General features: G+C 30.3%; 1 protein-coding gene across 2 annotated transcripts in view; it reads right to left on the reverse strand.

Moving 5' to 3' along the window:
• The window catches only part of LOC135142770 (protein groucho), a 176801-nt gene that overhangs the window by 36111 nt on the left and 115367 nt on the right, over window positions 1-25323 (reverse strand). For both annotated transcript variants that reach the window (XM_064074516.1, XM_064074515.1), the window contains exon 4: window positions 11252-11296. In XM_064074516.1, coding sequence (XP_063930586.1) covers window positions 11252-11296 — 45 coding nt within the window. The remainder of the gene's footprint in view (window positions 1-11251; window positions 11297-25323) is intronic.

Genomic DNA, 25323 nt, shown 5'->3' on the forward strand with positions numbered 1-25323 from the left:
AAAATTTTGATTTTCAAACATTTTTGTATTTTACAATTATATGATTTTCCAATTTCTCAATTTTTTAAATTTTTTGATTTAAGAGTTTTCCAATTTTTCAATTTTGTAATTTTACAAATTTTCAGTTTTAATTTTTCAAGTTTTTGATGTTTCAGTTTAATTATTCATTATTAAAGGTACCCGATTTTTCAGTTTTTGGATTTTCGATTATTGGAATTTCATTGTTTTGATTTTCTAATTTTTTAATTTTTAATATTCGAAATTTTTGGTTTTCCATTATGCAAGTTCTTAATTTTTCAATTTCATAATTTTGCAATTTTGTAATTTTACAATTTTTTCATTTTTAATTGTTGAAAATTTCAGCTTTAACTTTTCAACTTTTTGATCGTTGAGTGTAATTTTTTACAATTTTTCGTCTTTATAGGTATCCAATTTTTCAAAGTTACACCTTTTTTATTTTTCAATTTTCAATTTTATAATTCTTTTTTTTTTAAATTATTTGTTTTTTCAATTATTCAATTTTTATTTGTCTATTACCCGAACTTGGTGTTTCGATTTCCCAATTTTCTGATTTATAGTTTTTCAAAATTTCGATATTTAATTTTTCGAGTTTTTGATTTCTCAATTTCAGTTTTGCAATCTTTGAGTTTTATATTTTACTACAATTTTTCGATTTCTCTACATTCAACAAAACTAAATTTCGGTTTTAGACTTCAAGAAGGCATTATAAACAAATTTAGTAAAGATGCTGCAGAAAGAGTAATAATTTTACATGCAGATTTTCAGTTTATTAATTTTTCAATTTTAGAATTATTGAATTTTTCAGTTTTGTAATTTTTTTATTTTTCAGTTCAATTTTTTGATTTTTAATTTTTCAAAATTTTGATTTTTAAACGTTTTTGTATTTTACAATTATCTGATTTTCCAATTTCTCGATTTTTAAAATTTCTCGATTTTACAGTCATCCAATTTTTTCAATTTTGCAATTTTACAAATTTCCAGTTGTTTTAATTTTAATTGTTCAGAACTTCAGTCTTAATTTTTCAAGCTTTTGATATTTCAGTTTAATTATTATGTATTTTTTCAATTTTAAAGGTACCCGGTTTTTCAGTTTTTGATTTTTCAATTATTGGAATTTCATTGTTTTGATTTCTAATTTTTCAATTTCAATATACGAAATTCAAAATTTTTCGTCTTTAAAGGTATCCAATGTTCCAAACTTACACCTTTTTTATTTTTCAATTTTACATTTTAACAATTTTTGGATCTCTCAATTACTCGATTTTTAATTAATCAGTTTTTCAATTTTCAATTTTATAATTCTTCTTTTTTTAAATTATTTGTTTTTTCAATTATTAAATTTTTATTTCTCTATTACTCGAACTTGGTGTTTCGATTTTCCAATTTGTTTTTCAAAATTTCGATATTTAATTTTTCGAGTTTTTGAGTTTTCAATTTGAGTTTCGCAATTTTCGATTTTTCGATTTCTCTACATTCAATAAAACTAATTTCGGTTTAAGACTTCAATAAGGCATCATAAACAAATTTAATAAAGATTCTACAGAAAGTCTAATAATTTTATTAAAAAAAAAAAAAACATAGTGTGCATGCAAGTAAATATGTGGAAAAAAATATTTACAGGGTGGTCAGCGATCTAACTGCAAAAGATTACTCATTTTTCGTGCACTTTTGAAAAATTATTTTAACACTCTTTGATTAAACTCATTTAAATTCTTCTAGTTGAAAGAAGTGTTTATTCATATTTTAGGCAAGGTATTTCGCTCAAAAACCAAAATTGAACTTTTTAAAAATAGAACACCCTATATATTTTCGTAAATTAAAATTCTCCACAACTAACGAAACGAAAAATATATTATACAATAATATCTTTTGGTCAGCAGCTTAAAAAGAAGTACATTTTTATTTATAAATATTATACATGGTGCTTCAAATTTTTGAATCAGTCTCAATATTCAATAAAATTAAATTTCGATTCTTAAACTTTAAGAAGGCATTATAAACAAATTTAGTAAAGATGACAGAAAGAGTACTAATTTTGTTAAAAAAAAAATCGATGTGTGCATGCAAGTAAACATTGAGAAAAATATATACAGGGTGATACATATTTTTCAGGATATTTACTTGTATTAACATTATAATATTTTTTTAATTAAATTATTACGCTTTCTATATCTTCTCTACTACTTTTGTAGATTTTGTCTTCTTGAAATGTAAAACTGAAATTTAGTTTTATTGAATATAGACTTATAGAGGATGATTCAAAAATTTGAAGCACCCTATACAATTTTGAAATAAAAATGTACTTCCTTTAAATTACTGACCAAAAGATTCTATAGGTTGATATTTTCTTGATGTCTTATAAACCGCATCATCTTAAAAAAGCTCAATAAAAATGCGAGCGCAGCGAGTAGGAAAAATATAAATTTATCCCCGCCCACCCACCCGTTTCCTCATTTGTTTCTTTTGAAATAATATAGCAAATAGTACATGAAAAAAATTACGATTAGCGCTTTTTGAACAGCTCACGTCCTATTAGTTCCTATTCGCACTCTACCAAAAAATAGCAATTAACCCCGCCCACCCACCCGCCTCAATTTCAGTGATTCATTTTATCTAGTCTGAATGAAATGAATGATCTTATACTAAGCACAAATAAAATTAGTCCTTAGAATGAGAAGACTGGGGGTGGGCGTGGTTAGTACTTGCTAAGATAAAACTGATTTTGGCAAATCACACACCCTCCAAGAAAATAGAGGGCGGGTGGGCGGGGCTAGTACTTGATATGATAAGACTGAATTTGGCAAATGATATATCCTTTAAGAAAATAACGGGTGGTTGGGCGGGGCTAAAACTTGCTAAGATAGAACTGAACAATATTTAGAGTGGTCACTGCAATAAAGAGGGGCCGGGTGGGCGGGGCAAGTACTTGATGTGATAAGACTGAATTTGGTAAATGACATATCCTTTAAGAAAATAACGGGTGGGTGGGCGGGGCTAAAACTTGCTAAGATAGAACTGAACAATATTTAGAGTGGTCATTGCAATGAGGAAGGGGTGGGTAGGTGGGGCTACTCCTTGCTTATAAGAGACTCTGTAGGAAAAAGTTAAACTTAACCCCGCCCACCCACCCGTTCTCTCATTTTTTCTTCTGAAATAAGAAATAAATCATAAGCAAATAGCAAATAGTTTTTTAACAGCCTATGTTCCATTATTTCCCATTCGAACTCTACAAAAAAAAAAAAAAAAAAAATTGCGGCTATATTTTGACAAGAATTAGACGAAATTTAAAGTATGTTAATTGTATAATGTACTATTTTTAAGAAGTTGAACTTTGGTTTATAAACCAAGTACCTTTTCTAAATTCAAATATTTCTTTCACAGTTAATACTCGAAGTTTTTAAGAGTGAAAATAATTTTTGGCAGTACACGAAAAGTGAGTAATGTTTCATAGTTGGAGGGGCTGAACACCCAGTATGATATTTTTTTAATCAAATTATTACGCTTTCTATATCATCTTTGCTACATTTGTTTATTTTGTCTACTAGAAGTGTAAAATTGAAATTTAGTTTTATTGAATATAGACTTATAGAGGATGATTCAAAAATTTGAAGCACCCTATATAATTTTGAAAAAAAAAGTACTTCGTTTAAACTACTGACCAACAGATTCTATAGGTTGATATTTTTTTTATGCCTTACGTAACCGCATTATACGAAAAAAGGCCGTTAAGAATGCGAGCGCAGCGAGCACGTTTAGGTGTTATTAAAAAATACCCGTTAGGGCCCCTGAGAAGCTAATGAATATGAGAATTTTTTGTTATCTAAAAAAGATGAATTCTAAAAATATTTGTGAATGTCTGCTAAAGTTGGGGACTATATTGATCTAAACGGGCTCGCTGCGCTCAGTTCTAAGGGTGTGTTTTTTTAAGTCTAGAGATTTATTTTAACGAAAGAACCCAAACAACTTTACAGAGACTCTTTTTAATAAATATTTATTTGGCACTAAGTTAATTAAAAATATATATTTTTCAGAATATTTATATGAATATAAATTGTGACTTTTTTAAAATAAAATTATTAGTTTGATACAGTTTTTTTAAATAAAATTATTACTCTATAATCAACTTTATTATACAGTATATATGTTTACAATACCTCCTTGAAGTCTAAAACTGACATTTCGTTTTATTGAATATACAGACTCATTCAAAAATTAGGAGCACCCTGTATAATTTTTAAATAAAAAAGTACTTTTTTAATTTGCTGGCCAAAAGATTCTACAATCGGATACATTTTTGGTTTCGTTAGTTGTGAAAAATTTATATTTACAAAAACATATATAGGATGTTCTATTTTTAAAAAGTTCAATTTTGGTTTTTAAACGAAATACCTTGTGAATAGAATTTTTTTTTAGCTTGAGGAATTTACACACAATGTTCAAACAATTTTTCAATAGTATACAAAAAATGAGTAATCTTTCACAATTAGACCACTGGACACCATGTATATATATTTTTCGAAATATTTACTTGTTCACACATTATGTTTTTTTCTTATCAAATTATTACTTCTTCTAGTAAACCAAGAATGAGTTATTTTTCAGAATTAGAGCACTGAACACCCTGTATACGTATTTTCCAGAATATTTACTTGGATACACATTATGATATTTCTTTAATTAAATTATTACACTTTCTATATCATTTTTATTACGTCTATTTTGTCTTCCGGAAGTGTAAAACTGAAATTTATTTTTAGTGAATATACAGGCTCATTAAAAAAAATATGTACTTTCTTTTGAACTACTGACTCGCTGTGCTCGCATTCTACGAGGGTGTTTTTTTAAACCTAGAAATTTCTTATTACCACCGCGCGGAATTGTATCTCATACGCTAGAACCAGTGCTGTCGCGGCGATAGTTTAATTACAAATATATTTTTCTTTTGGACTATTTCAACATAATATAACATTTCAAGATCACAAATCTGTGGTTCTGTGGTTGAAAAATTAAAAAGGGCATCAAGTATTATTAATTGAAGTAATATAGTAATATAGAAGTAGTTTTTCTACTAGCTGTAAACACTACTAGCGACGCACTGGCTACGACCTTGTGGACCAGATCAAAGCGTTCCCACTACTCGCTGTAAAACACACCTTACTTCAACTGGGGAATTGCACCGCTGAGATATAATTCCGCGTACAGCTTATTACAATTGAGCCCAAACAACTTCGCTAAAAAAAACTCTTGAATACTTCTGAAATTAAGCTTTAAAAAGTGAATTTTCTTCGTGCGAGCGCAGCGGGTAAACTCAACACGGATTCATAAACTTCATCTGTATGTACATTCAGTTTCAATTTCTGTTCCGTTTATTCGACTGCGATACACTTATTTACAAAAAAATCTATTTGTGCAAAATAATTTCCCCCGTATTTTCCTTTCGTGTTTTCTTTGTCAAAAAAAAACCGATTCCGCCCACCCTCGCAACCCCCCACAAAAATGATTTCCAAATACGAAAAAACAATACAAAGAAAACACGCTTATTACTCTCACCAAGCCCCCACAACACAGAAAAAAATCAAATAATGCGACGACGTAAGACGCGGACGCCGCCTAACCGCCCCTCTTCGACATGGGTGCCAACCGAAAAAAGCAAAACACGAAAGAACCTCCAAGCTGCAGCGTAACCGCAAAGGAGAAGCCGAAAAAATTAATAAGCAGATGACGCGAGCGCACGAAATTACTCCAAAGACAAAATTTAATCAACCTCTAAGAATAAAGTAAATAAAAAATTCCCACGGCCGCACTAAGCGTTATTCTTTATTTGACGGAATTCATTCGCGTACCAATTAATTTGGCGTAATGTAATTTACATTTATTAGGTATAACTTTGTTAGGGCTTATTATTCGAGGAGTGACGGTTATATTCAGCACGAAGTATGTAATATTATTTCGGAGCTCTGTCTTGGAGGAATTCAACACCTAAAACGTACTCACGAGAAATATATCAGTGTTGACGGTTTCATGAATAAGAGAGAAAAACTTTTTTACAAATTATAAGTTATTTTTTTCATAAAATTCACCTTTTAACAAATTGTCCAAATAGAGAGCAATCGTTTACTAATTATATAAGTTTTTCACGTCAAGTGGGTTAAACTGAGGTGTACGGAAAATATTAATTTTGATTAATGATTTATGAAATCTATTAACAATGTATAAGCACCAACTGAGGTTTCTCGGACTGGAGTTAATTTTTTTAATTGTTTTTTTTTATTCTTGGAATTATTGGATTTATTGAGTTTCTTCGGTTTTTACGATTGTTTGAATTTTTCAGATTTTCTGGGGTTTTTGTTTTTTTCTCTATAATTTGTATTTTTGTTTTTTTTCATTTTTTGAGTTGCATTTCTTATTTTCTAATTTTATTTTTTTGCATATTTTGTTCCTTGGGGTTTTTTAGATTTTGACTGTTACCAGAGATAGTGACTTCATAAGTAATTCTTGGTTTCTAGCCGAGTGTGTTTTCTGTTGAAGTTACTATAGAAACTATTCTTAATGTCCTAGGGTATTATTTGGTCAAATCCACGCCATTATACACCAATAATAAACCAGTAAGACACATATGTTTTAAAAATAACCCAAAAAAAAAAAATACGAAAAAGAAAATTTGTTCAAAACTCCAGAAAAGTGTATAAACTGGAAAATTGCACATTCTTCTATTGGTTGCATTTACTTTAGAAGAATTAATTTATTTCCTTTGATTTTTGAAATCGGATTTTTCGATTTTTCGTATATTTTAAATTATTCCATTTCTTGAGTATCTTGGATTTTTTGGATTTTTTTAATTGTTCCGATTTTTTTTAACTTTTTCGGTTTATCTGTTTTTAGAATTATTCCATTTTTTTCTATTATTTAAATAACTTCTGTTTTTTTTCGTTTTCTGAAATTTTAATTTTCGGGTTATTTCCAATTTTTGAATTTTTATATTTTTTGAACTTTTGAGCTTTTTTGAGGTCCTTGGGTTTCTTGGATATTTTCGATTTTTTGAATTAACGCATTTCTTGAGTTTCCCCATTTCTCTGATGTTTTGCTTTTTTTTCGAGATTTTTTGCTTTTTGGATTTTTGAATCTTCCGGATTTTGCCTGTTATCAGAGATGGTATGAAGTTTTAAAAATTATTAATAGATAGGTTTCTTGCAATCGCGTTTTCTGTTGACGTTCTCTTCTTTTCTTTTTGATGTCTCTCTCTATATATTATATTACATTTTGTCGTTGTTTTCTTAATATACCTAGTCATCTTTTCACAACAAAAATTTAAAACAGATGACCACGTATATTCAGAGAAAAACCCATAATATAAACCCCGCCCATCCGCCCTATCTCAATCGTGATGATTTTTTTTCATTCGTCGAAAGCCAAAAGGGCGGAGCTTAATTGCAAAATCCTCCTGGTAGGAAAACAAGGATTTTGCAATTAAGCTCCGCCCCACGACTCACGCAGGTAAAAAAAATCATCCCGACTGAGACAGGGCGGGTGGGTGGGGCTTATATTATTCCTTTGTTTCTTAATATACCTGGTAATATTTTAAATTTTTGTTGCGAAAAAATGTCTGAGTATATTAAGAAAACAAAAAGGCAAAATATAAGCTCCGCCCACCCACCCTACCTCAATTGAGATGATTTTTTTATCTGTCGCGAGCCAAGAGGGCGACGCTAAATTGCAAAAACCTTATTTCTCAACAAGAAATTACCACGTAAGACATGTTTTTGAGTATCGTGTTCTTCAAACAATACTAGGTATATTAAGTCTAAATTAAAGCCATACTGATATCGATATATTTTTTTTATTTTCATTTTATCGATATCGGTGTAATCTCTCAAATCTGGTTTTAGTTTCTCTCTTGTACCACTTCGTTTCCATTCATTCACTCTCTAGTCTCCTTTTCAGACTCTATTTTCGCCGCATTTTTCATCTTCACCTAGTTTTACTGTTTTTTTAAGCTTTTGTCTCGCCTGCTTTAGCCTCTCTAGAGCACTCGGTTGTCAGTTTTTTTTTTCTTTCAGATCTCAACTTTCTCTAGTATCTTTTTGTATCTCTTCTTTTCCTCTTTTCTCGTTTTTTTCCCCTAAATTTCTTTTATGTTTCTTCTCTCTTTTAAGTGACCATATAAAATAGTTATTTGTGTATCAAACATTTACTACAGAAGTACTAACTTATTTACTCGGACTTTTTGAATGTTGGATATTTTTATTTTTTTCCAGTTTTTGGATTTTCTGGATTCTTGGAATTATTGATTTTTTGAGTTTCCTTGGTTTTTTGGATTGTTTGGTTTTTTAGATTTTCTGGGGTTTTTGTTTTTTTCTCATTTTCCGATTTTTTTGAGTGTTTGGAATATTTTCGATTCTTTGGATTATTGAATTTCTTGAGTTTCCTGCATTTCTTGTTTTCTAAATTTTTTAATGATTTGCTCTTTGGATTTTTTGGGGTTTTTTTGACTGTTACCAGAAATCGTGATTTCAATAAGTAATTCTTGGTTTCTAGCCGAGTGCGTTTTCTGTTGACGTTACTATAGCAACTATTTTTAATGCCCTTGGGTATTATTTGGTCAAATCCACGCCATTATACACCAATAATAAACCAGTAAGACATAAATGTTTTAAAAATAACCAACAAAAAAAAAATACGAAAAAGAAAATTTGTTCAAAACTCCAGAAAAGTGTATAAACTGGAAAATTGCACATTCGTCTATTGGTTGCATTTACTTTAGAAGAATTAATTTATTTCCTCTGATTTTTGAAATCGGATTTTTCTATTTTTCGTATATTTTGAATTATTCCATTTCTTGAGTATCTTGGATTTTTTGGATTTTTTTAATTGTTCCGATTTTTTTAACTTTTTCGGTTTATCTGTTTTTGGAATTATTCCATTTTTTTTCTATTATTTAATTAACTTCTGTTTTTTTTTTCGTTTTCTGAAATTTTAATTTTCGGGTTATTTCCAATTTTTGAATTTTTATATTTTTTGAATTTTTGAGCTTTTTTGAGGTCCTTGGGTTTCTTGGATATTTTCGATTTTTTGAATTATCGCATTTCTTGAGTTTCCCCATTTCTCTGATTTTTTGCTTTTTTTTTGAGATTTTTTGCTTTTTGGATTTTTGAATCTTCCGGATTTTGCCTGTTATCAGAGATGGTATGAAGTTTTAATAATTATTAATAGATAGGTTTCTTGCGATTGCGTTTTCTGTTGACGTTCTCTTCTTTTCTTTTTGATGTCTCTCTATATATATTATATTATATTTTGTCGTTGTTTTCTTAATATACCTAGTCATCTATTCACAACAAAAATTTAAAACAGATGACCGGGTATATTCAGAGAAAAACCCATAATATAAACCCCGCCCATCCGCCCTATCTCAATCGTGATGATTTTTTTTCATTCGTCGAAAGCCAAAAGGGCGGAGCTTAATTGCAAAATCCTCCTCGTAGGAAAACAAGGATTTTGCAATTAAGCTCCGCCCCACGACTCACGCAGGTAAAAAAAATCATCCCGATTGAGACAGGGCGGGTGGGTGGGGCTTATATTATTCCTTTGTTTCTTAATATACCTAGTAATGTTTTAAATTTTCGTTGTGAAAAGATGTCTGAGTATATTAAGAAAACAAAAAGGCAAAATATAAGCAACGCCCACCCACCCTAGCTCAATTGGGATGATTTTTTTTATTCGTCGTGAGCCAAGAGGGCGAAGCTTAATTGCAAAATTCTCATTTCTCAACAAGAGATTACTATGTAAGACATGTTTTTGAGTATCGTGTTGTTAAAAAAATACTAGGTATATTAAGTCTAAATTAAAGCCAGACTGAGATCGATATTTTTTTTTAATTTTCATTTTATCGATATCGGTGTAATCTAGTTTTAGTTTCTCTCTTGTACCACTTCGTTTCCATTCATTCACTCTCTAGTCTCCTTTTCAGACTCTATTTTCGCCGCATTTTTCATCTATACTCTTTTTGTATCTCTTCTCTTCCTCTTTTCTCGTTTTTTTTCCTAAATTTCTTTTTTGTTTCTTCTCTCTTTTAAGTGACCGTATAAAATAGTTATTTGTGTATCAAACATTTACTTCAGAAGTACTAACTTATTTACTCAGATTTTTTTATTTTTTCCATTTTTCGGATTTGGAATTATTGGATTTTTTGAGTTTCCTTGGTTTTTTGGATTGTTCGGTTTTTAGATTTTCTGGGGTTTTCGTTTTTTTTGGGTTTTTTTGAATTTATTCCATTTTTTTGTGTTTTTTTGTTTTTTTTTCTCATTTTCTGATTTTTTGAGTGTTTGGAAAATTTTCGATTTTTTGGATTATTGAATTTCTTGTTTTCTAATTTTTTTAATGATTGCTCTTTGGATTTTTTGGATATGCGATTTTTTGAATATTTTGAATTATTGCATTTCTTGACTTTCTTGGGTTTTTTGGATTTTTTAATTGTTCCGATTTTTTTGACTTTTTGTTTTTTTTTTTGTTTTTAGAATTAATCCATATTTTTCTATTACATATTTAGATAACTTCTGTTTTCTTTCGTTTTTATTTTCGGGATATTTCCAATTTTTGAATTTTTAGATATTTTAGTTTTCTTGGATTATTATAAATTTGTTAGGGGCTTATTATTCGAGGAGTGCCGTTTATATTCAGCACAAAGTATGTAATATTATTTCGGAGCTGTCTCTTGAGGAATTCGACACCTAAATCCTACTCACAATTAACTTTTTTTACAAATTATAACTTATTTTTTTTATAAAATTCACCTTTCAACAATTGTCCAAGTAAGACAGCAATCGTTTACTAATTATATATATTTTTTTACGTCAAGTGGGTAAAACTGAGCTGTATCGAAAATATTAATTTTGATTAATGATTTATGAAGTCTATTAATAATGTATAAGCACCAACTGGGGTTTCTCGGACCTGAGTTTGTCTGATTCACCCCATGAAACAACACGTTATAGCCTGTTTACATATTCTTCAACAGGGAGTACTCATCCATAATGGAAATAAGTAGACTGTTCATTGAAAGCATAAAAAAACAAATATTAATGGACTCAGCGCGATTCTTGATCGGCCTGCTTGTTACTTAATGGCTTGGTTACACAAAAATACGCTTTTTATGTGCACCCGCGAAAAAATATTAAAAGCCTCTTCCATTCCACCCGTTCATTTCGCTCCTTTCCCGGCTCGGAATAAAACTCACCTGTTTGTGCATTTCTACGTTAAGGCCATAGGACATTTCGTAATACTGCAACAGAAAAAAAACCAATTAGCATTCGTAAAACAGCGGGACCGCTGACGAGTGCGGCCTTAATTAACCGCTTTTCGCGAAATATTAACCCATTTAAAAAATGTCGCCCGTTATAATTCAAGTTTACCGAGTAATATTGTTTTCATGTAATAACCTTATTTAAAGGGATAGTAAATCGTGTCACGTTCCGTTCCCCCAACGTTCACCGTACTTAACCGAGTTTCGCCCCTCTCTGCGGAATTATAACTCGACACAAATCTTATCAGATCCTCGCTTATCTTCTCTAGGTTCGTCCATTATACTTTCTCCTCGTTCTTTATTTCTTCATTTGATGATACCGAAAACTCACACGATGGAAATTCCCGGCACAGAACTCGCCTCCGCAACCCTATTTATTTTTCATTTCGCTGATGCGTTGTGATCAGGCTGTTTTAAACGAAATTTCGGGACGTTGCGTGACAGCTTTATTAGGTGTTAGGGGGAGGGGCGGAATTATTGCGCTCCTTGAACTTGACGGCAGCGACCTATAGTTACACAAAACCAGAGAACATAGAGAAACGTCATAGTTTAAATTAAATGACGGTTGAGGACACCTCGACTTATGTTGGCAACAGTGTTTGTTTCTAACTAGAGAGAGAGAACTTGTTTGATCTACAGACCAGAGCGCAGTCAGGCCAATGTCGACTCTAAGCGTTCGGAAACGATTGGATCTGATACACATCCTAACCGGTTTCGGCTATACTTTCTTGCTGTTTCGACTATACTTTCTTGCTGTTTCAACTTTCGAATTCTCAGTTTTTCCAAATTTTAGTTTGGGGACTTTTCAGTTTACTCCTATTTATTATTCAATTTTTGGATTTCACAATTTCTCAATTTTTCAATTTCTCGGTTTTCAGTTTTTCTCTTCAATTTTGCGATTTTTAAATATTTCGATTTTTCAATTTTTCAATTTTTTTTATTTCTCAGTTTTTGGATGTTTCAGTTTTGGGATTTTTCAGTTTACTTTTTTCTAATCAATTTTACGATCTTACGATTTTGAAGGTTTTTGATTTTTCAATTTTTCGATTTTTTAAGGTTTCGATATTTCGACTTCACTTTTTTGATTTTTCGATTTCTCAATTTTTCGGTTCTTTACATTCTCAGTTTTTGCATATTTCAGTTTTGGGATTTTTCAATATTTCTGTTCTTCAACTTTTCCATTTTTGACTTCTGGATTTTTCGATGTGTCGACTTTTTACTTTTTCGATTTTTAAATTTTAGGTTTTTCGATTTTTCGATTTTTCATTTCAGTTCTTAGATATTTCAGTTTTTCAAGTTTTCGAATTTTTAATGTCTTGATTTCTTAATCTATCGATTTTTCGACTTTCCGGTTTTAGATTTTCTGTTTTTCAGTTGCGGTTTTTTCAAATTTTCGATTCTTCAATTTTTCAAATTTGACAATAAACTGTCAATTTTTCGATTTTTCAATGTTTTGATTTTCCTATTTCTTGACTTTCGAGGGTTTCGATATTCCTGTTCTTCAATTCTTTAATTTTTCGATTTCTCAGATTTATGATTTTTCATTTTTTAGTTTTTTTAAGATTTCGATTTTTCGACTTCACTTTTTGGATTTTTCGATTGCTCTTTTTTTCGACTTTTTAGGTTCTTAGTTTTTGGATTTTTCAGGTTTTCCATTTTTCAGTTTTCCGATATTTCAGTTTTGGGATTTTTCAATATTTCGATCCTTCGACTTTTCGATTTTTGACTTCTGGATTTTACGTTGTGTCGATTTTTTTACTTTTTCGATTTTTAAATTTTAGATTTCTCAACTTTTTGGTATTTTAATTTTTCAATATTTAAGATTTTTCGATTTCTCGATTTTTCATTTCAGTTCTTCGATATTTCAGTTTTTTTGCAAGTTTTCGAATTTTTCAAATGTTTTGATTTCTTAATCCATCGATTTTTCGACTTCCCGGTTTTAGATTTTCTGTTTTTCAGTTGTCGTTTTTTAAAATTTACGATTTTTCAATTTTTCAAATTTGACATAAACTGTCAATTTTTGGATTTTTCAATAAAACCAAGTTTTGATTTTCCCATTTCTTGACTTTCGAGGGTTTCGATATTCCTGTTCTTCAATTCTTTATTTTTTCGATTTTTCAGGTTTCTGATTTTTTATTTATTAGTTTTTTTAAGATTTCGATTTTTCGACTTCACCTTTTGGATTTTTCGATTGCTCAATTGTTCGACTTTTTAGGTTCTCAGTTTTCGGCTTTTTCAGGTTTTCCATTTTTCAGTTTTTCTTTAATTTTTCAGTTTTTCGATATTTCAGTTTTGGGATTTTTCAATATTTCGATTCTTCGACTTTTCGATTTTTGATTTCCGGATTTAGTTTCCCATTTTGAGTTTTTCTTTCATTTTTCAGTTTTTCGAAATTTCAGTTTTAGAATTTTTTAATATTTCGATTCTTCGACTTTTCGATTTTTGATTCCTGGATTTTTCGATGTGTCGATTTTTTTACTTTTTCGATTTTTAAATTTTAATTTTGAAAATTTTAGATTTTTCGATTTTTCATTTTTTCCAAGTTTTCGAATTTTTCAAATGTTTCGATTTCTTAATCTTTTGATTTTTCGACTTTTTGGTTTTAGATTTTCTGCTTTTCAGTTGTCGTTTTTCCAATTTTTCAAATTTGACTTTTATAAACTCTCAATTTTTCGATTGTTCACTGAATCGATGTTTTGATTTTCCCATTTCTTGACCTTCGAGTGTTTCGATTTTCTTGTTCTTCAATTCTTTAATTTTTCGATTTTTCGGGTTTTTGATTTTTCACTTTTTAGTTTTTTTAAGGTTTCGATTTTTCGACTTCACTTTTTGGATTTTTCTATTTTTCGGTTTTTAGATATTTCAGTTTTAGAATTTTTCAATATTTCAATTCTTCTGCTTTTCTATTTTTGACTTTTTACTTTTACGATTTTTCAATGTTTAGATATTTTAATTTTTCAATATTTCTTAATCTTTCGATTTTTCGACTTTTTGGTTTTAAATTTTCTGTTTTTCAATTATCATTTTTTTAAATTTTCGATTTTCAATTAATCGATGTTTTGACTTTCCCATTTCTTGACTTTCAAGTGTTTTGATATTCCTGTTCTTCAATTCTTTAATTTTTCGAGTTTTCAGGTTTTTGATTTTTCATTTTTTAGTTCTTTTAAGATTTCCATTTTTCGATTGCTCAATTTTTCGAGTTTTTAGGTTCTCAGTTTTCGGATTTTTTAGGTTTTCCATCTTTCAGCTTTTCTTTCATTTTTCAGTTTTGGGATTTTCCAATATTTCGATTCTTCGACTTTTCGATTTTTGACTCCTGGATTTTTCGATTTTTAAATTTTAGATTTTTTAACTTTAAAAATTTCAGATTTTTCGATTTTTCATTTCAGTTCTTCGATATTTTAATTTTTTCCAAGTTTTCGAATTTTTCAAATGTTTCGACTTCTTAATCTTTTGATTTTTGGACTTCCTGGTTTTAGATTTTCTGTTTTTCAATTGTCATTTTGTCAAATTTTCGATTTTTTAATTTTTCAAATTTCAGTGAATCGATGTTTTGATTTTCCCATTTCTTGACCTTCGACTGTTTCGATTCTCTTGTTCTTCAATTCTTTAATTTTTCGATTTTTCAGGTTTTTGATTTTTAATTTTTTAGTTTTTTTTGAGGTTTCGTGTTTTCGATTTCACTTTTCGGATTTTTCGATTTTTCAGTTTCTAGATATTTCAGTTTTAGAATTTGTCAATATTTCAATTCTTCTGCTTTTCTATTTTTGATTTTTTACTTTTACGATTTTTCAATTTTTGGATTTTAAAATTTTAGATTTTTCAATCTCTTGATATTTTAATTTTTCAATATTTCTTAATCTTTCGAATTTTCGACTTCCTGGTTTTGGATTTTCTGTTTTTCAGATGTCGTTTTTCTAATTTTTCGATTTTTCAATTTTTCAAATTTGACATTTATAAACTGTCAATTTTTCGATTTTTGAATGGATCGATGTTTTGATTTTCCCATTTCTTGACTTTCGATATTCCTGTTCTTCAATTCTTTAATTTTTCGATTTTCCAGGTTTTTGATTTTCTTTTTTTAGTTTTTTTAAGAGTTCGATTTTTCCACTTCACTTTTTGGATTTTTCGATTGCTCAATTTTTCGACCTTTTAGGTTCTCAGTTTTCGGATTTTTCAGGTTTTCCATTTTTCAGTTTTTCGATATATCAATTTTGGGATTTTTCAATATTTCGATTCTTCGACTTTTTGATTTTTGGCTCCTGGATTTTTCGATGATGTGTCGATTTTTCAATTTTTCGATTTTTAAATTTTAGATTTTTTAATTTTCAAAATTTTAGATTTTTCGATTTTTCATTTCAGTTCTTCGATATTTAAATTTTTTCCAAGTTTTCAAATTTTTCAAATGTTTCTATTTCTTAATTTTTTTATTTTTCCACTTCCAGGTTTTAGATTTTCTGTTTTTCAATTGCCATTTTGTCAAAATTTCGATTTTTTAATTTTTCAAATTTCAGTGAATCGATGTTTTGATTTTCCCATTTCTTGACCTTCGAGTGTTTCGATTTTCTTGTTCTTCAATTCTTTAATTTTTCGATTTTTAATTTTTTAGTTTTTTTAAGGTTTCGACTTTTCAACTTAACTTTTTTGAATTTTCGATCTTTCAGTTTTTAGATATTTCAGTTTTAGAATTTTTCAATATTTCAATTCTTCGGCTTTTCTATTTTTGACTTTTTACTTTTACGATTTTTCAATTTTTGGATTTTTAAATTTTAGATTTTTCAATCTTTTAATATTTTAATTTTTCAATATTTCTTAATCTTTCGATTTTAGATGTTTTGTTTTTCAATTTTTCCATTTGTTAATTTTTCATTCCCGATTTATCGAGATTTGATTGTTCAGGTTTTCGATTTATCAGTTTTTCAATTTTTATTTTGGCATCTCAGTTTTTCCAGTTTTCCATTTTTTCGCGTTTCGATTTTTCCGCTTTTATAATTTTTCAACTTTTAACTTTTTGTCTGTCGATTTGTCTATTTTTCGACTTCATCACTTTTCGATTTCTCGTTCTTTTGATCCTTCAATCTCTCAGTTTTTCAATTTTTCGAATTTTTAAGTTTTTTGATTTCACGAATTATCAAGATTTGGATTTTTCGATATTTTGATTGACAATTTCTCAATTAATTTTTTCACTTTTCGATTTTGGCCTATTTCGGTTTCGACTCCACGATTTCTTGATCTTTAGATTTTTCGATTTCTCAGTTTTTCGATGTTTCGATTTTTCAATTATCCGATTTTTTAAATTTGGGAGTTTCGATTTCTCGTGTTTTCGTTATTCAGTTTTTAAATTTTAGATTTTTGAATTTTACATTTTTTCGATTTTCAGTTCTTCGATATTTCGATTTTTCAATGTTTCGGTTTTACGATTTTTTAAGGTTTCGATTTCTCGATATTTCGAATTTTCGATTATTTTAATTTTCCATTTTTTTTTCTCACTGTTAATATCATACAGTGTACCGAAAACAACCACAAAAATTGTCGCTAAAAACATTTAAAAATTCATACAACATAGAACACAGTGTTTCCAAAACATGTTCCCGAAAAAATGTATGTCGCATTTACATTAATCTATGACAAAACTATCTAGGCGGATTCATAACCCACAAGTACACGAGTGCACTGCACGCCATTACCCGAAGATTGCCAACGCATAACCGCCTAATTAAATGAGGAGTTCATTAAACGTCGGCGATGGAGTAATTTTGAGTCGTTCGGCGGCACTCCGGAGCAATAATAACGAATTCGGATTGCTTTCAATGCAAAACCCAGCTGCGTTGCGAAAGAACCTATTTTAAAACAGTAAACAAGAGAATTGTACACTGTCATCCCGCTTTTGAAATCCACATCGACGACTTCTCGCTCGCTCCATCCTCAATTTTGTCCATGTAATTTGATGGCGAGCCAGCAAACAAAATACACAAGACATGTTTGATTTCGTGTCAGACTTTTTAGGGCGGGAGGATATTGGAAAAATACGCGTCGTGTGATGTATTTTCAGCAAACAATTTTGCAAGTGAGCATTTTTTCATGGCGCAATTTTTCGCCTCGCCGAAAACGGGAATGGAAAAGGGCGTCCGAATAATTTTGAATGGAGTGTTTCGAAAGTGATAATAGGGCTGCCAAGCGGTTTCTTTTCGTAAAGTGTTCGCTTTGATATTGGTGCCAGCAGGAATTATTTTGGCTGGCAGTTGCTCGATCATTACGAGGCAGTTGACTTGTTTCTGCGATAATTAAGTGGCCCGACTTTGTTCCAAATGCTGTTTTAAATTGTTACAAAACGTATTTACAAAAAATCGGTACTGAGTCAACGTTGTTATTAATAAATAATTACTGTATTGTTGGTTGCATAACTCGCCAGTAAAAGTGATATCGATTCGAGCTTCTGGTGGCTCGGCGGGGAAAGCTTAACTCAATTATGATCAGCAATTATAGCAACTTTCCTTTTAAATGATTTATGCTTCAACCCATTGTGTACCGATCTGGAATTTTCACAGCGCTGCATGTTTTGTTGTCTGTCTTAGCATGTTAATGTAATTATTTAACGATTTTTTTTGGCGAACGGCTACAATATTTTATGTCGGAATGATGGAACGGTCATGTCGTATCAATCACAATTTACATTGGTACCGTGATTACCGGCAATCCGCTGATTACATTACCGACAATAATATTACTTACACAGGACCCTAACGATCGATTGTGGTTGTAAGTGCGTGCATTACGATGCAACCTCAGTCCAATTGCTGTTGTCCTTTGAGGCAGTGGCGGCGCCCGAGGGGAACACGCATGTGGTTGGAATATGTGAAATGACTACGGCAGCGCTGAACACCGAACGAAATTATTCATGACATCACTAACGCAACTACCAATACCAACGGAATCAGTACGGAGCTCTGTTATCATAGAAACATTTTTTTCAAGTTTGTTTACTTGAAGTTTCTTCTTCAATATTCCAATATGCTTTTAGGATATTAGCTGCAAGAAGTTGCTTTAAAAGATTGTGTTCTTTCAGTATTCGCGACTAAAGCATAGTGTATTACTGCTAAAACTTGACATACAGGATTCAGTTCAGGAAATTGGATTCACTGTGTTGTATAAAATATTCGCCGAAATCGCAATAAAATAATTCGGTTTACTGGAAATTTTATTAATACTTTTATTACCGGGACTACAAGCTGTCTATGGACTTTGCTATGGAAACATTCTGCAGAAAATTCTGCCAGTATTTAATTTATATTAAACATCATATCCTCCTCAAGGCTTTCCACATAATGAATTGCTTACAGAATTCGTGATACCAACTCTGTGTAACAGACGTCACTATGTTGCTCTTATGTTGTTATATAAACTTGTTCGTGGAATGATACATTGTCCTCACTTGTTGGCTAGATTAAACTAATGTTCCTAGCTTAAATTCCAGAAATGTACCAACATTTAATATTGTATTCTCTAGAACCAAATTTTGTATGAATATATATGTTAATTATGTGTTCCATCCGCAATTGTATTCAGATGATGTAGATATATCTGAACTACGATTTCGACCTTTTGTTTTTGGTGGAGAGAATATCTGTTAATACTCGTAAATATCCTTTAATCAGTTTTTTTTCATTTTTTATTCCTTTATTATTATTAGTTTGACTCTAGCCTATTTCTAGTCTCTGGTTGTTCTTATTATCTAGTCTCTCTTTGTGGTTTTCTTCTTTCCCTAATTTCTCTGCTTTCTTTCCCTTTTCTCCAAAATATCTTTCTCTGTGTATATTCATTTGTTTCTAATATGTTTGATCTTCTTCAACTATCCCTATTCTTGTGTTTACTTTCTTCTCTCGCCACTCTTTAATCTGGTTTTGGCCTTTCTCGTTTCAATCTAGTTTCGCTTTCGTTCGTTTTCTCTCTTCTCTCTCCAGTCTCCTTTTACGTCTCTGATTTCCATCTCCTCTCTCATCGTTACTTAGTCTCACTGCCTTTTTTCTGTTTCTCTCCGTTCTCACCTCTGTCTAGCATCTTTTTATGTGTCTCTTCTTTCTTTTCTTTTTCTGGTTTTTCCCTAGCGTCTCTTTTTATAGTGTTGCTATAGCCTCACTTTTGTCTTTCATTCTTTTTTTCTCTTGGTTCTCCTTTTTTCGGATTCTCTTCGCTTTCACCTCTCTTTAGTATCTTTTTGTGTGCCTCCTTTTTCTTTACCTTTTATCATTTCTCGCCAGTCCCTCTTTGTCAGCTTTTTGTTTTTCTCTCCATGTTCGCCTCTCTCTGATCTCGTTGTAGCCTCTCTCTAGTGTTGCTGTAGTCTCATTCTCGTCTTCCATTGTTTTTTTCTCTTGTCATTCATCTCACATTCTTTCTATTTCCTCTGTCTTGTTTTACTCTAGTTTTGTTTTCGTTCATTTTTTCACTCTTTTTCATATCTTTCGTCTTTAGTCTCACCTTCTTTTGGTTCTCGCTTTTTTCCAATCTCACCGTTCTGTATTATCGTCGCTTCTTGTTTTTTCTTTTCTCGTTTTTCGTCTAAGTCTCTCTTTGTGTGCTTCTTCTTTCTCTGTTCGCGCTCGCCTGTCTCTAGAGTATCTAATCTTGTTGTACTGTTGCTTAGTCTAACTCTTGATTTTCACTCTTTTCTCTCACTAGTCTTTCACTAATTTCGCTTTCTATCATTCTCTCTCTTCTCTCTGGTCTCCGTTTATTGTTTTTTTTCCTCTCTTTCTTTTCCCCATTCTCTAGTCTCGCTTTCCATTTTATTTCTCATCTGTCCCTAGTCTCGTTCTAACATCATTTTAATGTCGCTTTTGTTCTTTATCTGTTTTCTCTTCTCTCTCCTCTATCTCTAGTTTAGCTGTCTGTCAACATCCCTTCTATCTTTCCTACTCTTTAAACTGGTTTTCGTCTATTCCCTTGTTCCACTTTGGTCTCGCTTTCGTCCATTCTCTCTCTAGTCTCCTTTTGAGTCTCTATTTTCCCCGCAATTTTCGGTTTTCTCTCTCGTTTGTCATAGCCTCTCTAGAGCACTCGGTTCTCTCATTTTTTCTTTCCGATCTGAACTTTCTCTAGAATTTTTTTGTGTCTCTTTTCTCCCTTTCCTCGTCTTTTTTTTCTAAATTTCTTGTATGTTCTCCATAAGTACTAACTTATTTCCTCGGCTTTTTGGAACGTTGGATTTTTAAATTTTTTTTGTTTTTTTTTTAATTCTTGGAATTATTGGATTTCTTGAGTTCCTTCGATTTTTTGGATTGTTTGAATTTTTTAGATTTTTTGTCTGGGGGTTTTTGTTTTTTTTATTTATTCCATTTTTCGTTTTTTTTTTCATTTTTTGAGTTTTTGAATGTTTGGGATACTTTCGATTTTCGAATTGTTGAATTTCTTAGTTTCTTGCATTTCTTATTTTCTAATTTTATTTTTTTTTTTAATATTTTGCTCCTCGGGGTTTTTTAGATTTTGACTGTTACCAGAGATCGTGATTTCAATAAGTAATTCTTGGTTTCTAGCCGAGTGCGTTTTCTGTTGACGTTATAGCAACTATTCTTAATGCCCTAGGGTATCATTTCGTCAATAACGTACCTCAAATCTACGCCATTATACACCAAAAATAATCCAGAAAAATACGAAAAAGAAAATTTGTTCAAAACTCCAGAAAAGTTTATAAACTGGAAAATTGCACATTCTTTTATTGGTTGCATTTACTTTAGAAGAATTAATTTACTTCTTCTGATTTTTGAAATCGTTTTTTTTTATTTTTCGGATATTCGATTTTTTGATTATATTGAATTTCTTGACTTTCTTGGATATTTTTAATTGCTCCGATTTTTTTTTATTTTTATGGTTTTTTTTGTTTGTAGAATGATTCCATATTTTTCTATTACATATTTAGATAACTTCTGTTTTTTTTTTCGTTTTCTGAAATTTTTATTTTCGGGATATTTCCGATTTTTGAATTTTTAGATTTTTTGAAATTTTGAGTTTTTTTGACGTCCTTGGGTTCTTGGATTTTTTAGTTTTTGTGGATTATTATAAATTTGTTGGATATTTTAGATTTTTTGGATTATTGTATTTCTTGAGTTTCTAGCATTTCTCCGATTTTTCTCTTTTTTGAGATTTTTTGCTTTTTCGATTTTTGGGTTTTTGAATCTTCGGGATTTTGCCCGTTACCAGAGATGGTATGTAGCTTTCTGTTGACGTTCTTTTCTTTTCTCTTTCATCTCCCTCTAGTTAGCTGTCTATTTTATATGTATATTGTTACATATATTATATTTTGTCTTTGTGTTCTTAAAATAAATATAAAACCATAATATTAACCCCGTCCACCCGCCCTATCTCAATCGTGAAGATTTTTTTCATTCGTCGTAAGCCAAAAAGGCGGAGCTTAATAGCAAAATCCTTCTCGTAGGAAAACAAGGATTTTGCAATTAAACTCCGCCCCACGACTTACGACGGGTAAAAAAAATCATCCCCGATTGAGGTAGGGCGGGTGGGTGGGGCTTATATTATTGCTTTGTTTCTTAATATACGTGGTAATGTTTTAAATTTTTTTGTGAAAAGAAGACTGAGTATATTTAGAAAACAAAAAGGCAAAATGTAAGCCCCGCCCACCCACCCTACCTCAATTGGGATGATTTTTTTTATTCGTCATGAGCCAAGAGGGAGAAGCTTAATTGGAAAAACCTTATTTCTTAACAAGTAAGACATGTTTTTGAGTATCGTGTTGTTAAAAAAATACTATGTATATTATTTTTTTTATTTTATCTCTTCTTTTTTTCTAAATTTCTTTTATGTTTCTTCTCTCTTTTGAGAGACCATATAAAATAATTATTTATGTATCAAACATTTACTTCAGAAGTAGTAACTTATTTCCTTGGATTTTTGGAATGTTTGATTTTTTTCCATTTTTTGGACTTTTTGGATTCTTGGAATTATTGGATTTCTTGAGTTTCCTTGGTTTTTTGGATTGTTCAGTTTTTTAGATTTTCTGGGGTTTTTGTTTTTTTTTTTTGGATTATTCTTGATTTATTCAATTTTTTGATTATCTGTATAATTTGTATTTTTTTGTTTTTTTCTCATTTTCTGATTTTTTGAGTGTTTGGAATTTTCGATTGTTTGGATTATTTAATTTCTTGAGTTTCTTGCATTTCTTATTTTCTAATTTTTTTAATGATTTGCTCTTTGGATTTTTTAGGTTTTTGACTGTTACCAGACATTGTAGTTTCAATAAGTAGTAGGGCGAGTGCGTTTTCTGTTGACGTTACTATGCCAACTATTCTTAATGCCCTTGGGTGTTATTTGGTCAATAACGGACCTCAAATCCACGCCATTATCCACCAATAATAAACCAATGAGACATAAATGTTTTAAAAAGGACCCAGAAAAAACACGAAAAAGAAAATTCGTTCGAAACTATAAAAAAGTATGTAAACTGGAAAATTGCACATTCTTTTATTGGTTGCATTTACTCCAGAGGAATTAATTTATTTCCTCTGATTTTGAAAATCTGATTTTTTGATTTTTCGGATATTCGATTTTTTGAATATTTTGAATTATTGCATTTCTTGACTTCCTTGGGTTCTTTAGATTTTATTAATTATTCCGATTTTTTAACTTTTTGGGTTTTTTTTTGTTTTTAGAATTAATCCATATTTTTCTATTACATATTTAGATAACTTGTTTTTTTTCGTTTTCTGAAATTTTTATTTTCGGGATATTTCCGATTTTTGAATTTGTAGATTTTTTGAAGTTTTGAGTTTTTTTTTTGAGGTCCTTGGGTTTCTTGGATTATTATAAATTTGTTGGATATTTTCGACTTTTTGGATTATTGTATTTCTTGAGTTTCTAGCATTTCTGTGATTTTTGTCTTTTTTGAGATTTTTTGCTTTTTGGATTTTACATATATTAAATTTTGTCTTTTTTTCTTAATCTACGTAATCATTTTTTCACAACAAAAATTTATATTAAGAAAAAAAGCCACAATATAAACCCCGCCCACCCGCCCTATCTCAATCGTGATGATTTTTTTTTATTCGTCGTGAGCCAAAAGGGCGGAGCTAATATACCATGTATATTAAATAAAAATTAGAGCCAGATTTAGATCGACACGAATGGGTGGGGCTTATCTTTTGGCTTTTTTTTTTTTATTTAATACAATAGTTTGCTTTGAACACGATTACTCAAGAACATGTTTCACATAGCAATTTCTCGTAGGAAAACAAGGATTTTGCAATTAAGCTCCGCCCCACGACTTACGACGGGTAAAAAAAAATCATCCCGTTTGAGAGAGGGCGGGTGGGTAGGGCTTATATTATTCCTTTGTTTCATAATACACGCAGTAATGTTTTAAATTTTTGTTGTGAAAAGATGACTGAGTATGTTAAGAAAACAAAAAGGCAAAATATAAGCCCCGCCCACCCACCCTACCTCGATTGGGTTGATTTTTTTTATTCGTCGTGAGCCAAGAGGGCGAAGTTTAATTTCAAAAACCTTATTTCTTAACAAGTAAGAGATGTTTTTGAGTATCGTGTTGTTAAAAAAATACTATGTATATATTTTTTTATTTTATTTTATCGATATCGGTGTAATCTCTTAAATTTGGTTTTAGTCTCTCTCTTGTTCCACTTCGGTTTCGCTTTCGTCCATTCACTCTCTATTCTCCTTTTCAGAATCTATTTTCCCTGCATTTTTCATCTTTACCTAGTTTTACTGTTTTTTTTTAGTTTTTCTGTCTCACCTGCCTTAGCCTCTCTAGAGCACTCGGTTCTCTTTTTTTTTCTTTCCGATATCAACTTTCTCTAGTATCTTTTTGTATCTCTTCTTTTCTCGTTTTTTTTTTCCCTAAATTTCTTTTATGTTTCTTCTCTCTTTTAAGTGACCATATAAAACAGTTATTTATGTATCAAACATTTACTTCAGAAGTACTAACTTATTTCCACGGATTTTTTGAATGTTGGATTTTTTAGTTTTTCCATTTTTTGTATTTTTTGGATTCTTGGAATTATTGGATTTCTTGAGTTTCCTTGGTTTTTTGGATTGTTCGGTTTTTCTGGATTTTTTTGTATTTAATCCATTTTTTTGATTATCAGTATAATTTGTATTTTTCCTTTTTTTCTCATTTTCTGATTTTTGGAGTGTTTGGAATGTTTTCGACTTTTTAGATTATTGAATTTCTCGAGTTTCTTGCATTTCTTGTTTCCTAATTTCTTTAATGATTTGCTCTTTGGATTTTTTGGGTTTTTTTGACTGTTACCAGGGATCGTGATTTCAATAAGTAATTCTAGGTTTCTAGCAGAGTGCTTTTTCTGTTGACGTTACTATAGCAACTATTCTTAATGCCCTTGGATATTATTTGGTCAAATCCGCGCCATTATACACCAATAATAAACCAGTAAGACATAAATGTTTTCAAAATAACCCAAAAAAAAAACACGAAAAAGAAAATTTGTTCAAAACTCCAGAAAAGTGTATAAACTGGAAAATTGCACATTCCTTTATTGGTTGCATTTACTCCAGAGGAATAAATTTATTTCCTCTGAATTTGAAAATCGGATTTTTTGATTTTTCGGATATTCGATTTTTTCAATATTTTGAATTATTGGATTTATTGACTTTCTTGGGTTTTTTGGATTTTTTTAAATGTTCCAATTTTTAATTTTTTTTGGGTTTCTGAAATTTTGATTTTCGGGATATTTCCGATTTTTGAATTTTTAGATTTTTTGAAGTTTTGAGTTTTTTTGAGGTCCTTGGGTTTCTTGGATTTTTTTTGACTTTTTGGATTATTGTATTTCCTGAGTTTCTAGCATTTCTCCGATTTTTGTCTTTTTTTGAGATTTTTGGCTTTTTGGATTTCATATATTTTATATTTTGTCTTTTTTTCATAACATACGTAGTCATTTTTTCACAACTAAAATTTATATTAAGAAAAAGGCATAATATAAACCCCGCCCACCCGCCTTATCCCAATCCTGATGATTTTTTTT

This window comes from Zophobas morio, unplaced genomic scaffold (assembly GCF_036711695.1).
Source record: "Zophobas morio isolate AGI-343-1 ecotype UQ-CSIRO unplaced genomic scaffold, CSIRO_AGI_Zmor_V1 ptg000054l, whole genome shotgun sequence".
NCBI lineage: Eukaryota > Metazoa > Arthropoda > Insecta > Coleoptera > Tenebrionidae > Zophobas > Zophobas morio.